The sequence below is a fragment of the Cydia strobilella genome, chromosome 12, assembly GCF_947568885.1.
Source record: "Cydia strobilella chromosome 12, ilCydStro3.1, whole genome shotgun sequence".
Classification (NCBI taxonomy): domain Eukaryota; kingdom Metazoa; phylum Arthropoda; class Insecta; order Lepidoptera; family Tortricidae; genus Cydia; species Cydia strobilella.
Window position 1 is genome coordinate 9,128,910 of NC_086052.1, and position 15,567 is coordinate 9,144,476.

The 15,567-nt window shown below is 36.6% G+C and overlaps 1 protein-coding gene across 2 annotated transcripts; it reads left to right on the forward strand.

The window, feature by feature from the left end:
• Positions 1-1,342: 1,342 nt before the first annotated feature.
• LOC134745774 (uncharacterized) lies at positions 1,343-15,125 on the forward strand. 2 transcript variants are annotated; one of them, XM_063679859.1, is made up of 4 exons: positions 1,343-1,417; positions 8,814-8,917; positions 14,063-14,215; positions 14,879-15,125. In XM_063679859.1, exons 2-4 carry the CDS (start codon positions 8,834-8,836, stop codon positions 14,969-14,971), a joined length of 330 nt encoding a protein of 109 aa, XP_063535929.1. In that variant the 5' UTR covers positions 1,343-1,417; positions 8,814-8,833; the 3' UTR covers positions 14,972-15,125. The 2 variants fall into 2 exon arrangements, with proteins under 2 accessions (XP_063535929.1, XP_063535928.1); XM_063679858.1 differs by having other exon boundaries at positions 1,389-1,502.
• The last annotated feature ends 442 nt before the right edge of the window (positions 15,126-15,567 follow it).

Here is a 15,567-nt window from a genome sequence, read left to right on the forward strand (position 1 = left end):
TTGTTATTTAACAATTTTAACGCATATCAGTAAAAGAACATGGGTCAAAATAATAATGCAAATAAAAAAAACAATTATCCATATCGAAATACATTTTATCATATTTTTATAAATCTTCATTTTTAGTTTTAAAGTGTGTTTTAGATGGCAGTGAATTTAATGTGGTTACAAAATTTACTATGACAGTACCGCTCTATAATATTATATCCTCTTTGTACCTACTTACATTCCAAATTTCATTGAAATGTGTCTATGGTTTCCGAATAAATTACATACGGACTGTGACATACGGACAGCCAGACGGACGTGATAAAACTATAAAGGTTCCGTTTTTGCCATTTTGGCTAGGGAACCCTAAAAAGTCTAGGGTAGAAGTGAGTACTTAGTATGTTCCATTTCTTAGATTTATATTTAGGTGCAGATTCATACAACCAAAATTTAAGGCATAGATATCTAGCATCTACTAAAAAAAAATTCTTTGCTTTTTACAACTTCATTGAATTTCTTTATTATATGCTACACGATGCCATACCTAGTATCCTTTTATATAGGAAGGTACTTCATAAGTTAAAATACAATGCGATTTTCCAAATAACACATTCATTTCAAGTTTCTTAATTTGATCTCATTTAATTTAGTATAATCCTTATTTACGTGGTCATTTGCCACGCTCGTAATTCATTGTGGATATACAGAGCACCCACGACCAAGTGTGGCTATTATAATGACATCCGTTATGAGCACAATAAGAAACTACCTACCAATAGGAGTACGTAGGAGGCGGTATTTTGGATCGATTTAAAAATATGTTTGTATGTTTTACAGATCTTAAATGACATATTGTAAGAAAAGTAATCCATTTCTTTTACATTAACATTTTATAAAGTCGTCGTCAATAGAACTTGCAAATAATGTAAACTAATAACACGGATTTTGTTAGCGTTTAACACATAACCTAACATTTTTACGAAGGTTATTTTCCCTGAAATATTAATGATTAACATTTAATTTAACTAAAAAATTATATAAATAAAATATTTAAGTATATAGACTGTTGATAAGGTCATTGTTGTCCTTTTAAAGAGCGAGATTACGAAGTGATGAAGCTAAAATGGTTTGTTTACATTATTTGCAAGTTCTATTGACGAATTTATCCCGTGTACAAAAATCTCAGATCTCAGATAAAATAATGTAAGTTTTACGTATTTTCAAGAAGGTAATGTAATGTATTATTTTAGCGAGTGTTGCACAATTGCTGAGTAAATTGCAACTAGACACCCGATTTAAAGTTAATAATGATGAGGCAGCCGGATCCGCGAGCGAGCACTAGCGTGCGTCCGCCCGCCCTTATAAAGGCTTGGGCGCTGCGCTTCGCCCAAATAGTCTGTCGAGCTTACACGCGCCGCTACCGTTGAACGTACGTACGTTTCAAAAGTAGGTATATTCATAGTTTAGCGTGACGATACTTTGGTTTTTAGTCTCATCTAAAGATATGAACTACCGTAAGTACCTATTTTTTTTGTTGTATTTTATATTATTTTATACATAATTATTTAGTTCGATTTCCCGTTGAAGTTTTTAGTACCATTAGTTGCATTTTTAATTTATTGTTTATTAATTATAAGTCTATTAGAGTAGGTATTATGCATGAACAAATGTAAATCGGGAGTACATACTAAGGAAAATTATATATAAAAAAAAAACAAATTAAGAAACATACGGTTAATAATATTATTAACCCCCCTGTACACCTGTTTTGTACCCTTATTTATACAAATAAATATATTTGAATGATTTGATTGATTTAATTCTATTATTTATTAGTTGAATCATGATAGCTTTATTTATTTGGTTATACTTGATTAATTTAACCATTGTATTTGAGTGAAAATAAAGCTATTAAGTTGATTAGACGGAACTAGAGCCGATTATAGTGAACTAGTAGAGATGCGTAGAGACTGTTGCGTGGCCTTTTTTTACTACCTGGCGATGGCGGGTAAAGTGCAACTATCTACGGGACAAGTTTAAAGCAATTTTTATTAGGTGGAGTAAAAAATGTGCGCAGTCATTAGTTGTATTATTAATAAAAAACCGGCCAAGTGCGAGTCAGACTCGCGTTCCAATGGTTCCGTACATTACACAATTTAAACAATGTATTATTTATGTGAAACGTGAGTGAAATATCTTTAAAAACCCGAAGGGGTCGGATGAAAAACTAAGTAATTAAGTCCGAATCACGCTTGACTGGACATTTCTAATAGGTTTTCCTGTAATCTATAGGTAAAGAACTATTTTGTGTATTTTTTCAAAATTTACACCCAGTAGTTTCGGAGATAAAGGGGGAATGGTCATTATTTGCCCATTTTCTTGAATAACTTCTAAACTGTTTGTCATAAAATTATTAAAAAAAATATTTGAGATTCTCACAATGAGCTCTTTCATTTGATATGTAACGTGATATAGTTTGAAAAACTTTATTTTTTCAATTTTCTCATTTACCCCCCAAAAGTGGCTCCCATGTTTAAAATTCATTTGTTTACGTTATATGTCCGTCTTTGGGTCACAAACATACATACCAAATTTCAACTTAATTGGTCCAGTAGTTTCGGAGAAAATAGGCTGTGACAGACGGACAGACAGACAGACGCACGAGTGATCCTATAAGGGTTCCGTTTTTTTTCCTTTTGAGGTACGGAACCCTAAAAACACGTTCGCGTAATTAAATCATATCTAAAATGTTGAGTACCTACTGTATTAACACAGTATGAGGGTTACCGTTCTAAAAGGTTTCGGTTTTTTAATTTTTCTAAAACGTTTTAAGTGGCTGTGCTCATGATGATCATCATTAGCAGTTCCACTTCATCAAATGTCACTTTTTTAAATGGAAATGCTGGATTTGTTGATGAAAATACAAAAATCACTATTTGTTTGCCTTTCACATTTGAGTAGTCCCGTCAATTTCTCATGGATCCTATCATCAGAACTGTGTTTTGACAAAATCGGGATACCAATCTGTATAATCAAAAAAATAATTTTCGTAATCGGTTCAGGATGGACGGAGATATGGAGTAACAAACATTAAAAAAAAAACAAAAAAAAGCATACAACCGAATTGAAAACCGCCTCTTTTGAGATTTGGAAGTCGGTTAAAATGTGAATACGTTATTTCATATTTCATTTATTCGTTGTAAAATCATGTACATAAAATCGAAAAGGTGTTAAATAATTAAATAATGTCAGTCCATGACGCCCTGCTAGGGCACACAACATACTTAAAACTAATCTAAAACTAATTGAATTAGGTAAAAAACAAATTCGATTCAATTAAAATAAAATAAATTAATTTAAAACTAAATAAATTGAATTAAATTAGAAACAATGCAAATAAAAAATAATAATATCAATTACATTAAAATTAAATCAAGTTCAAATATGTTATAATAAATATAATTTCATACAATCAAAATAAATTAAATCTAAGAATCTTCAAATTCAAATTATTCTAAATACAATATAATTCAATTTGGTTTATAATAAATAATCATCGTCCAAAAAATCCTTCACAGAGAAATAACATTTTTCAGTTAATATTTTTTTCAGCTTGTTTTAAATACTGCATGTCGAGGTTCTTGTTTAATGGAATTTAGAATCTTATTAGTAATTACTATGCAATTGTAGTGTGGGCTAATTTTATGCATTTCTAAATTACATTTTGGGACCAATAGTTTATTTCTGTACTGCTCTCTAGTTCTCTGCTAATTTTGCTTCGTGGAAACCCCCACCATTTGAAGTGCGATTTCATTATTTTTCCCCTCACTAGCTTGGAAACTTGTCTTTTATCCTTCAATACAAGCGGGGAAAAACGCGTTTTATCCACTAGTGGGGAAAGTAACTTGACCTTGGATGGAGCGTGTTTAAGTAGCTTGACAGATAACAAAACGTAAAACGCTCATGATAATGGTTCGTTCGATATTCATTATCATTAAAGAAATGGTTTGAGAATCTTATAAAAATACTAAATTTAGCTTTATTTAATAATTTTAAGTCATAAACCTTAAAATTCCATAAGAAACGTTTGTTTTTTTATAATGATGTTAAATATAATTCTGAACGCACAAGTTGAGTCGATGCAATTTCAAAACGCATCGTTGACATTTCATACGTCAGAAATGTCAACATTGTCGTCATTGTCAACAAATTCTTTACTTAAAAACTTTTCTCACCGACTCGCGTAAACTCTGGAAATTCTGTATTTTTACGTGAGAAGTTTTTAAGTAAAAATTTTGTTGACAATGTTGACATTTCTGACGTATGAAATGTCAATGATGCGTTTTGAAATTGCATCGACTCAACTTGTGCGTTCAGAATTATATTTAACATCATTATTAAAAAACAAACGTTTCTTATGGAACTTTAAGGTTTATGACATAAAATCATTAAATAAAGCTAAATTTGGTATTTTTTATTAGATTCTCAAACTATTTGTTTAATGATAATTAATATCAAACCACTATCAAACGAATCATTATTATGAGCGTTTTACGTTTTGTTATCTGTCAAGCTACTTAAACACGCTCCATCCAAGGTCAAATTACTTTCCCCACTAGTGGATAAAATGCGTTTTTCCCCGCTTGTTTTAAAGGATAAAAGACAACTTTCCGAGCTAGTGAGCGGAAAATAACTATTTCACCACACCACACGGTAAAGGTTGATTATTCCACATGTGGGGCAAAGTAATCTGACGCGGCGTAGTGAAAAATTTTGTCTTTTACTCGGTGGCAAAATTTGTTTAACATTCGTGCCTTGAATCCGAAGTTATGCCTCAACCGCTACTTGCACCATCCCACTAACCCGGGGTTAAGCGGTTAAACCGTTAACCCAGTGTCAAATGTACTGGAAACCATGGTAACTAGGTTTAACCGGTTAACCCCGGGTTAGTGGAATGGTGCAAGATAAACGTGGCAATATGGACTATAATCTGATAGTATATATCTGATAGTGATATTTGACTCAGTGACATAATTTTGAAATCGGAATGTAAGGTCGAATTGGCGTACTGGTTTAAATAGCTTCAAATGAATATGCGTCATTTTTCTTCCAGACCTACTTTTGTAACTCCACGTCCATTCCACCAACCATTTCCTAAACGTTTTACCGTTTCCTAATGTAGGGTCAAGAGAAAATAGCAAAAACTGCTCTAGTGCCCCGTTAAGCTCTGTTTTCTTAGGATTGCGGTGCTGTATATAGCGGCCGTCTCCATACAAAGTAATACGGCTAAATATGGATGGAGTAGTATTTTGTATGGAGACCGCTGCTATAATATATGACGGCACCGCTATCCTAGGAACGCTATCTTTAACGGGATTTATGAGCGGCAAGCATTTTTTTGGGATCCCGTTGTTTGACATAATTATTGAAAGTCATAATATATAATATATATATATATATATGTCAGATTATCATTAGTCATAATTCTGAAACCGTTAAAATTTCAGGATTTTCGTAAGGTTATCTATCCTGTCGATAGGTTAGGTTAGGTCAGGTTTGTTTTATGGCAATCTTGAAAAATTACGCGTTTCTGAGAAAAACCAAATGATGACTAACGAAAATTCGGAATAAATACATTATGACTCAAAACTTTATAAGAAACAATAGATATCTCATGCTCTCATAACTTATATGTCTTTAAGGAGCTTATATTGCCCCGGGTTCCCTTGCCTGGTATGATTTCTCTATATCTTTGAAAGAATGTTCTAAAATAATAATTTTGTAAAGTATTATAATTTGTAACGTACGCATTTTCTCGGCGTTAACGGCCTTAAAGTGTGTTATCCTTCGCAAAGAATGTGAATAGCTTGTCATCTAGCTATCAATAAAGCATTAAACTCCGTGTTATGTGAGCTCAATTTTCGTGACCCATAATATTTATAACGAGGGACATCTATCAATCTATCATGTTCTTATATTTTCCCACGCAGCCTATTTACTTAAAGACATAGTTATTTTAATACAACAATAAATTAATTTATTTTAAGAGAAGCTACTATCCTTTGGAAGAAGAATAGATATTAATTATTTAAATAATAAAACTACTGAGTTCAATCCAATCCAATCATTAAATAATTTACTAAATATTAAAGTTACCTAAACGCAGACACTTCGAACGGCATCCGTTGTATTAAAAAAATACGTTGTATAATAACGTATGCGGAGTGAAATCTGGACAAAATTCAATGTCGTATTAAATAAAAACAACATGGTTAATTTTCATACGTTTTCATGTATTTTAATAATGTATTTAACAACGTTAAATGCAAGATAAAGTTTACTCAAATGCGAGATTTTTAACGGAAGTTGTGGTACTTTAAAGTCTGTCGAAAACACACATGTTGGCATTTTTTTTATTTAAAATTTTATCTTTTTTAGGAAACTTCATATGCTCGACATATTTCACATTCTCGTCCGTTGGACCATTGGTGTTCTCAAAATAATAGTTACATAAATTTCCATTTTAGGTGACATATGATTAGTCCCCCATAAATCCCATTACGCAAAAACAGCTGTTTTTTACACATTTTGGTCGGTATGATGTACCCACATTTTCAAAGTTATTTATTTTTATTTTCGGATACGGTGACCTTAGCTTTTCTTGGATGTTTGCCGATGCCCATATCTTCAAGATATTTTTAAACAGTTTTACTGCCACATTTGAATAATCTCATGACCTATCTGTAAGATTTTGTGACTCAGCGGGCCGTCATTTTCTTCAATCGATCTCTCCCAGGAAACTGGCTAATGCTGGAAGGTTTACCTGAACCAGACTTTATAGCCGTAGTTTTATTTAAAGAACAAGGATGTAAAAATATTATAAACATATCGTTACCTCTAACTCGCTTCCACAAAATGTTCCACTATCTTCGCTTTCGGCCATATGGAAATAGTACTGGAGAAATTACATACAGTTTCGCGATGGTGTTTTTCTAGATTGACCACAATTTCAAGAGAAAGAATCCAATGCCCATGAAACTTGCCGGATTAATTGACAGATATATAGACTAAACTAGCAGTTGGATATAATTTCAGTTTAATTTTTTGTTTACTTTTTACATGTTCAAAACTCTGTCCAGATTTCACTCCGCATACGTTATTTACATTTTATAAAAAAATCGCACGATTTTTGAAATGGGTCAGTTACAGCAGCTACCAGATTCTGTTCTGCTAGGTACGCGATCGCGATAATGGAGAAAATGAAGAAATGTCACTGTTGACAGCTGACAGATCTTATCCATAACAAACCCTGATCAAATTCATAGCCAATTATTAGAATCAGAGGAAAACTTCCGTAACTTTTTAACGACGCTTGACATTTCCATATTTAAAAAAAAAACGGCCAAGTGCGAGTCGGACTCGCGCACGAAGGGTTCCGTACCATTACGCAAAAAACGAAAAAAAAAATCACGTTTGTTTTATGGGAGCCCCATTTAAATATTTATTTTATTCTGTTTTTACTATTTGTTTTTATAGTGGCAACAGAAATACATCATCTGTGAAAATTTCAACTGTCTAGTTATCACGGTTCATGAGAGTTCGGACCATATGCTCTTTGAGTTCGGACAGCGGAGCGTTAGCAAGTAATAGGGTCCCATTTTTAACCTTTTGGGTACGGAACCCTGAAAAGTACAGCAAGCGATAAAAATGTAATTTTTTTCCAATTTTTATGCATCAAAAGACCAAATGCCAATCTAGCGGCAGCTGCCCTCACCAATCTATTGAAAAGCAAAGAAAGCTAGTTGGAACTAATTCCCTCAACGCACCCTATGTATGTAGTGAACAATTGGCTTTTGTTAACTCCATTATTCCGATCAATATTATACATATATATATTTATGTATATTATTTATTTCTTTACTGTTCATACCTAAATAGTTATTAGCTGTGTTGTGTTGCATCATCGACATTTGTCTGTGCAAAATTAAATAATACCTACACACTTAATTATAATATGCCACGGCATGCGCAGAAATCACTTTCACAAGGCACTTTGTTAAGGATGACGCAGACTACCTACAACGGTCCGGGCCCGGGCCGGGGCGCCCGGTACTTCAATTTTCTATGAAAGCATCACGTGATCACCGATCACCTGTCATAGAAAAAGAAGTGTCAGAACGAAAGCCTCGTCCCGGGCCCGAACCATTCTGGCGTGAGTCATTCTTTAAGTGGCTAGTGGACACAATATACGTACTCACCTCTAAGTTTTATAATTGTAAGAATAGAATATAATAGAATAGAATAGAACATTTTTATTCAACATCACATGAAATGGCAGAGTTAACAGATAGCGTAGTACATTTTTTACAGATAAACCTTAAATTTAGACTTACAAAACTAAGAAATTGAGTTGCACATCAGAGAGAAATATTCATGCGTGTTAAATAGGAGCTTACCTCAGCATAATGTTGCAGTGTATTTACTACAACGCTGGTTTTCAGGCAGACCCTTGATACATTATCCCTTACTCGCTGTTAGTCGAAAACTAAATGGCTTAGAATTATGTTAACATGTATGTATGAGTGTAAACTATGTTTTAGAATTTGGACAGAACAATTGCTGGTATAGTGTGTAAGCAGAATTTAATAGTTACATATGTATTAAAGGAAGTATATAAGCTTATAAGCTTATGATAGATAGATATGAGTGCAAAAATATGAGTGCAAAAATACTTAATATAGATAAGAATAAATAAAGACATAAGGTGCATAGATATAATCATTTTAAATATAAGAGACTTGAGCTTCCCGTATTGTCTTGTGCAGGACAGTGTGATGTACCAGCGATGATGAGTGTGGCGTTGCTGCTGCTAGCGCTGGCGTGCTCGGTCATCGACGCAGCGCCTGCGGCTCTCTACGAAAATCCAGAGGTAACTTTACGTACGTTGTCTACGACTTATTGGCGTGGTAGCGGTGAGTGGCTCATGATCGCAATGGGCTGCAAAAATCTGTATATTGTTGAATTTATAGCTAAAGGACTACTCAGGGTGTAGGTTGTAGATGCACCTACACATTTTCTATCTTGCCGGAAATTGAGATTTTGCTACGGCACCTCACTTAGTAATATTTACCGGTAACAACGTTTCTTAGGAATTCTTCCATTTAATGAAATGTGGTTCAGAATTCCTGTCCAAATATACAGACAAACGAGTCTGCCTGTGTTCGCACTGTTCTTTGTAATATAAAATAAAAATGTGAGATACCCATTCGGTGAACGTTCGTGTAAGCCCGAGACATTTTATTTTATACTAGCTGTTGCCCGCGACTTCGTACGCGTGGATTTGTATGTTGGTGGTTATATTTTCTACATGAGCATAATATAGAACATTATGCAGCAAAAGATATCAGTAGGGACGGTTAATCATTTGTTAATAATGATACAACGCATGAAATTTGTCTTTCACAAACTGCGAAGTTTCAAGACCCTAACTGAAAAAAATTGTTCCCGATATAATCCCTCTCGACCCTCTTAGAAAATTTACAAGTCCACTATTTAAAAAAATATTCGCTCCTGAAACTACGGGACGGGTTTTCAAAAACGGTGTAAGTAATAAGGTTTTCGTCTATTTTAATATAATACCCTTTTTACCAAGTTTCAAGTTCCTAGCTTAAAAGAAAATTTGTACCACATATAAACTTACATCCCCTTTTTAACCCTTTAGGGGTTGAATTTTTAAGAACGTTGAAATAACTTTTTTGGAATCCTATACCATGCCTTTCTAAGAAGTTTCAAAGCATTTGTAATAGATTCACTTTCAACCCCTTTTTAACCATTTTAGGGGATGAATATTTATAGGTATATACGGGGTCAAGCTCAATAAAACTAATAATATGCCTTTATACAAAGATTCAATTCCCGCACTCGAAAAAATATTTGATCTCCATACAAACTTTCAACCCCATTTTTACCACCTTGGGGGAAATTTTCAATAATGCTGAAATAAGTTTTTTTCTCTTTTAATTATATAATTAAAAGAGAAAAAAACTATGTATATCTTTCTATGAAGTTTCAAGTACCTGGCTTAAAATAAAATTAGGACCATAACAAACTTTCAAGTCAGTCAGTCAGGACTTTTACGTTTATATATATAGATTTTGATACTTACAAAAACGTTCCGGAAAACCGTTTTTTTTGGTCTTTAGATATTTCTGCCAGCATCACGTATTTCATTTTCTTTAACAATCATAGATGTGTTGATGAGTCGCCTAATAAAATAGAGAAATGTGTTAATTTGAAATAATGTGGCAGGGCATAAATACTCAAGCGAAGAAATTGGTATAAATCTAAAAAAAACCGGCCAAGTGCGAGTCGGACTCGCGTTCCACGGGTTCCGTACATTACACAATTAAAAAAATGTATTTTTTATGTGAAACGTGCCTGAAATGTCTTTAACAAACCCTTGGATCAAAAATTAAATAATTAAGTCCGACTCGCGCTTGACTGCACATTTTAATACGTTTTCCTGTTATCTATAGGTAAAGATCTATTTTGTGTATTTTTTTCAAAATTTTAGACCCAGTAGTTTTGGAGATAAAGGGGGGGGGGAGGGAATGCTCATTTTTTGCATATTTTCTTGGATAACTTCTAAACTCTTTATCATAAAATTATTAAAAAAATATATTTGAGATTCGCACAATAAGCTCTTTAATTTGATATGTAACACGATATAGTTTGAAAAACTTTATTTTTTAATTTTCTCATTTACCCCCAAAAGCAGAGGCGTATTTACATATTTGGCGCCCCGGGCTATTGGGCCTCTGCCGCCCCCCCATGACCCATGAAACAAACACAAAAGCATAATTTTTTCTCAGTGCCTTTCTGCAGAGCTTGGAGATCTTGGAATCCAACCTATAGCCAATTGTGAGCGAGGCCGACGGCCGAGCTCTGCATAAGGCCGGAGACTCGGAGCGTCCGATAGCGGTGTGCTGCCCTGTGAGCCTGAAGGCCGAACTGCAGAAGAACAGAGCTTAAAGCACTGGTCATGTCTAAGGGAGCCTGGAAGACTACGAATATGATTAAAGTTTTCTGCGGTCCCAAGAGACTTAAAGGGCGAGCTTCAGTGGAGCTGAGCTGGGACAAAAACCTATGGCCAAGACGAGCTATGCATAGTCCTAAAGTCCCGGATCGTCCAATTGCGGCGCTCTTCCGCGCAAAGCCAAAGGTCGAGGTGGAAAAAATCAATGTTTGGGATTGGAACAATGACCACGTTAAAGTGACACCAAAGAGTGGCATTAAGAGCGTCCATACAAGGTCGAAGACCGAGCTGCAGGAGAGGAGAGCTATTGAAATTGGCTTGGAACTTGGAACCAATGTAATCTCGGCTCTCCTGCTACTCGACCTTTGGCGTTCGCTCAAATTAAAACGAAGGCGCGAATTGCTGGAAATTCAGGAATGCTTCGGGTCTTCTGAAAAGCGCGACTTTTAAGCTTTTCAGGGCTCGCAACCGGACCTTTTAGTCCGCCATAATTTTTCTGAAGGTCTTCGTTTTAAGGCCAGGTCGCAATTCTTAATCAATTCTCGTAAAAAATTGTGACCAGATTCTATGATTATTAAATAGATTTTTTTGTCGATCCAGTTTTAGGAAATTTTTCAAAATGCGGAAATTGGTATAAAGGACTTAAAAGCGCCAAAAGCGTCTATCTATATGGCGCTTAAGACCATTGTGAGTTGACTGTGATAACAACGAATTATGTATTTTTCACTTTTACATTTTCTAAGCTTAACGCGAGGTCTACAGCTCACAGAGCCACTAGTAATAACATTGTAAATTGGGTCGTACCTATAATAGCGGCTCTGCAGCATCTCGGCCTTACGTGGTGCGCTCGTCCCTTCGGCATCCTAGGGTCGTTAGTTCAATACCCTGCTTGCGATCCGTCCGTTTGTTTTTGAACTATACACCTTATGTTTCCCTTCGGTATCTCTGTCCAGTATCTCGGTCTCCGGTTCACCTTTGAAACAACTAACCATGTCGTGTCGTGTCCGAACTCTAATTTTATTCAATACCACAAGGTATTATAAGTTCTCTTTCAATATGATATTTGCGTATATTTATCAGTGTTTTGCTGAGTAATTTACCACTAAATGAATGATGCGAAATTTAGTACCTACCCACTAAAAGAACGCGCTTTGTTTTTTGGGCTAGGCTCCGACTGACCCGTTCGCCAACTCCTTCGTCGCCTTTGAATTCTATACTCAATAATTATAGTGTTAATAGCAAGTTAATAGTGTACGGTTTTCGGTTGACGTCGGCGTCAGCATCTGGACGCCGTGCGCCACACAGAGGTACGGACGTCGTACACGATGCCTTTATTTACCGTAGGAAGTATAGCGACTGCTGACGCAATGGTCGGCGTCTAGACGTCGCTCACGGCGTTATGCCGACGTCAAGCATGCAGCGATAGGCCCTGGTCTGCAACAAACGCCGTACGCCGCCGCGGCGTCTGGCGTGTGAGAGAGACCGCTATAGTGCATTTCCATAGTAAGCATTCGTACGTCGCGTACAGCGTCACGCCGGACGCGACCTACGGCGTTTGTTGCAGACCAGGGCCAAAAAGCATTAACGGAAGCCCGCGGCCTAAGGGCGATGTGAAGAGCGATGTCACAGGGCGACATCATGAGAACTCGTCGACAATCCGACGTGGGTAAAGAATTAAGGTAGAATGAAAAGGGGCGCAAACGCGCTGTAAAAAATTTGATGTGACTACTGGCAATAGACAACGAATAGTAAGTATAGCGGTGGCAGTAACACCACAAAAAAATTTTTTTTTGGGGCGCCACTGAGGCACCCGAAACTGAAAGCCAGCGGCGGCCTGCGCCGCCCCCCGCAGCCTGCCGCCCCGGGCCATGGCCCCCTTGGCCCTAGGGTAAATACGCCCCTGCCCAAAAGTGGCCCCCATGTTTAAAATTAATTTGTTTACGTTACATGTCCGTCTTTGGGTCACAAACTTACATATGTATAGCAAATTTCAACTTAATTGGTTCAGTAGTTTCGGAGAAAATAGGCTGTGACAGACGGACAGACAGACAGACGGACAGACAGACGCACGAGTGATCCTATAAGGGTTCCGTTTTTTTCCTTTTGAGGTACGCAACCATAAAAAGTGCCTAAGTAAGTTATTAGCCGCATGAGAACTAGTAAAAGTTAGGGAACCTAAACGTTAGGGAAGATATGTGTAAAATATTGTTTTTAGTATTACCAATTTGAACTCATTCTGTGTATTAATTTGTTTTACAAAAAAACCAGTCCCATGAGCATACCCTCTAATAAAGAACACAGGTTTTACAAACCTATTTTGAGCTTACGTTTATACCTATATTATGATAAAGGATTCATGAGAAAAAACAGCAATTTATAAAGAAATAGCCGGTCGAATAGCCCATACCACGCCCTCTGAACTTTCGGACTTCAGTGGAGGGATAGCTATTTCAGTTGCCCTTAAGCGTGCTATGGGATACACATTGTCTAAAGCCTGAAAATTGTATTGAGAATACGATAAACAATGGGAAGGGCAATTGTCACATTGAATGTCTAATCCCCCAACATCGAAAGCGCCACCACCCACAGTTTGTACATGAGTTGTTAAGGATGACTCACGTCAGACTGGGCCGTGGCCGGGCCTGAGCTTCCGGCGCTTCGTTTTCTATGGAAAGCATCACGTGATCACCTGTCATGTCCTAGAAAAGTAAGCGCCGGAAGCTCCGGCCCGGACACGGCCCGGTCTAACGTAGTCATCCTTTATGCGTGGTGGCGTAAAAAAGTCAATGTCCATGGTACGAATTGTGAGTAATGAAATGTCCTTTTCACGTAACGTCGAATGCTTTTTGTCATTAAATTAGGTTAAAGGCTTTCTTCGAATTCGATTCGTGCTAGGAATGTAGTTGTGAGACTAGCCTTTATTTCCAGAATTGCCGAAACTGTGAAATAGTTACATGTCGAACTATTTACTTGGATTATTTACTTGGGTCGGCTACGTATTAAATCAAATTGGTGCCAGATAAAAACTTGTTGTTTCAGGAGGTAGTGATACCGCAGAAACGAGCGGCACTAGTGTTGGATCGAATCTTGATCGCGCTGCAGAAGGCCCTGCACGAACCTCCGGCAGAATCCCACGACGGTCCGCACACCGCGCCGCTGCGCGTTTCTTACTACACCGACTCCAACGACATGGTAAGTGGCAAGCAAGTTGTATCTTGATCAGACTACAGTAGACCCAGAACCCAGAAGCTCGTTCAGCTGAGAATTCTACGGTGGCACTCACACCGCGATGCTGCGCGTCCTGTCCTATTTGGAATCCAACGACAAGTGGCAAAAAGTAGCCGTGTCGGCTCCCGCTACCCACTCCCACCACTTGCACCAGGGTGCATCACTTGCACCGCCTTAGGGCTGCCCCAGACAGTAGCCTACGTTCTCAGTAGATAGCTCCTGACATTGCACATTGGTTTGATAGTCTTTTGAGCAATCCATTTCACTTTATAAGTTACGAAATATGTACAAAGAAAACCTTACCGTAGCGTTTGGTTTAGTTGGTTCGCCACACTAAATATTCTCTTTCACAATGTAGCAATTTTCTCTTTGAAATAAAATTGAGGGAAGTACCTACCTAGCTATAGTTTGAATCTTCTGAAAGACACAATGGTCACGCGCTCGCACGAAAGAAACAATGACTTTTGTTTAACAGATTTGGGTCTTTGGCGTAAAAATCATTTGAAAAGATTCAAACCATAACCATCATTCCGAAATGTGCACGTGTGTGTCATAATTATTAGATATCTCAGTCTGTCCATGTTTTCTCTCCTTTGTGTGGTTTAATTTTCGTTATGTTGTTCCCAGAGCGCCCTACAGCGGCGAGGGCAGGCGGGCGGCGCCGGCGCCGGCCGCGGCCGGGTCCTACGATGTTACTTTAACGCAGTCACATGCTTTTAACACTACATACTTACTTAACATTATATCAAAATTCTATAACATCATTTAACGCTAGCTAATTGCCTTTATTTCTCTAACTTACAACTATTTGATACGAATTTCTCAATCCCTTAATGTAAGATTGTAACGTAAATAAATTATGTTTTCTTGTTAATCATTATGTTTGTGGTTTACACATCTGAACTAATAAACGTTATTGCCTGTGTTGTATTCAAAATTAACCCTCTAGAACCGAGCCATGTGTTAATATCATGCTCTCTTGTTGTAGGGAATGCGCTAAATTGTTTAATGAGTGTAAAACATTTGAGCCCTGCTTTCCATTTGCCAAGACTTCAAAGTTTTAAAATTGTGATATTTTTCATTACTATACAAATAAATTAAAAAGCAGTTAGTATAACATCCCTTAAATTTCAGTTATTATTAAATTGTCTAAAAACAAGCTGTATACTTAAATGCAAAATTTTATGAACCTATTTAAACCATAAATTAATATTTAATTTGATTTTTCATAGATTCGTACGGCGGCCTGTGAAATGTTGCTAGAGTTAGACCAAGGTAAGTCTGCAACGATGTTGATAGCACACGCAGTGCAAGTG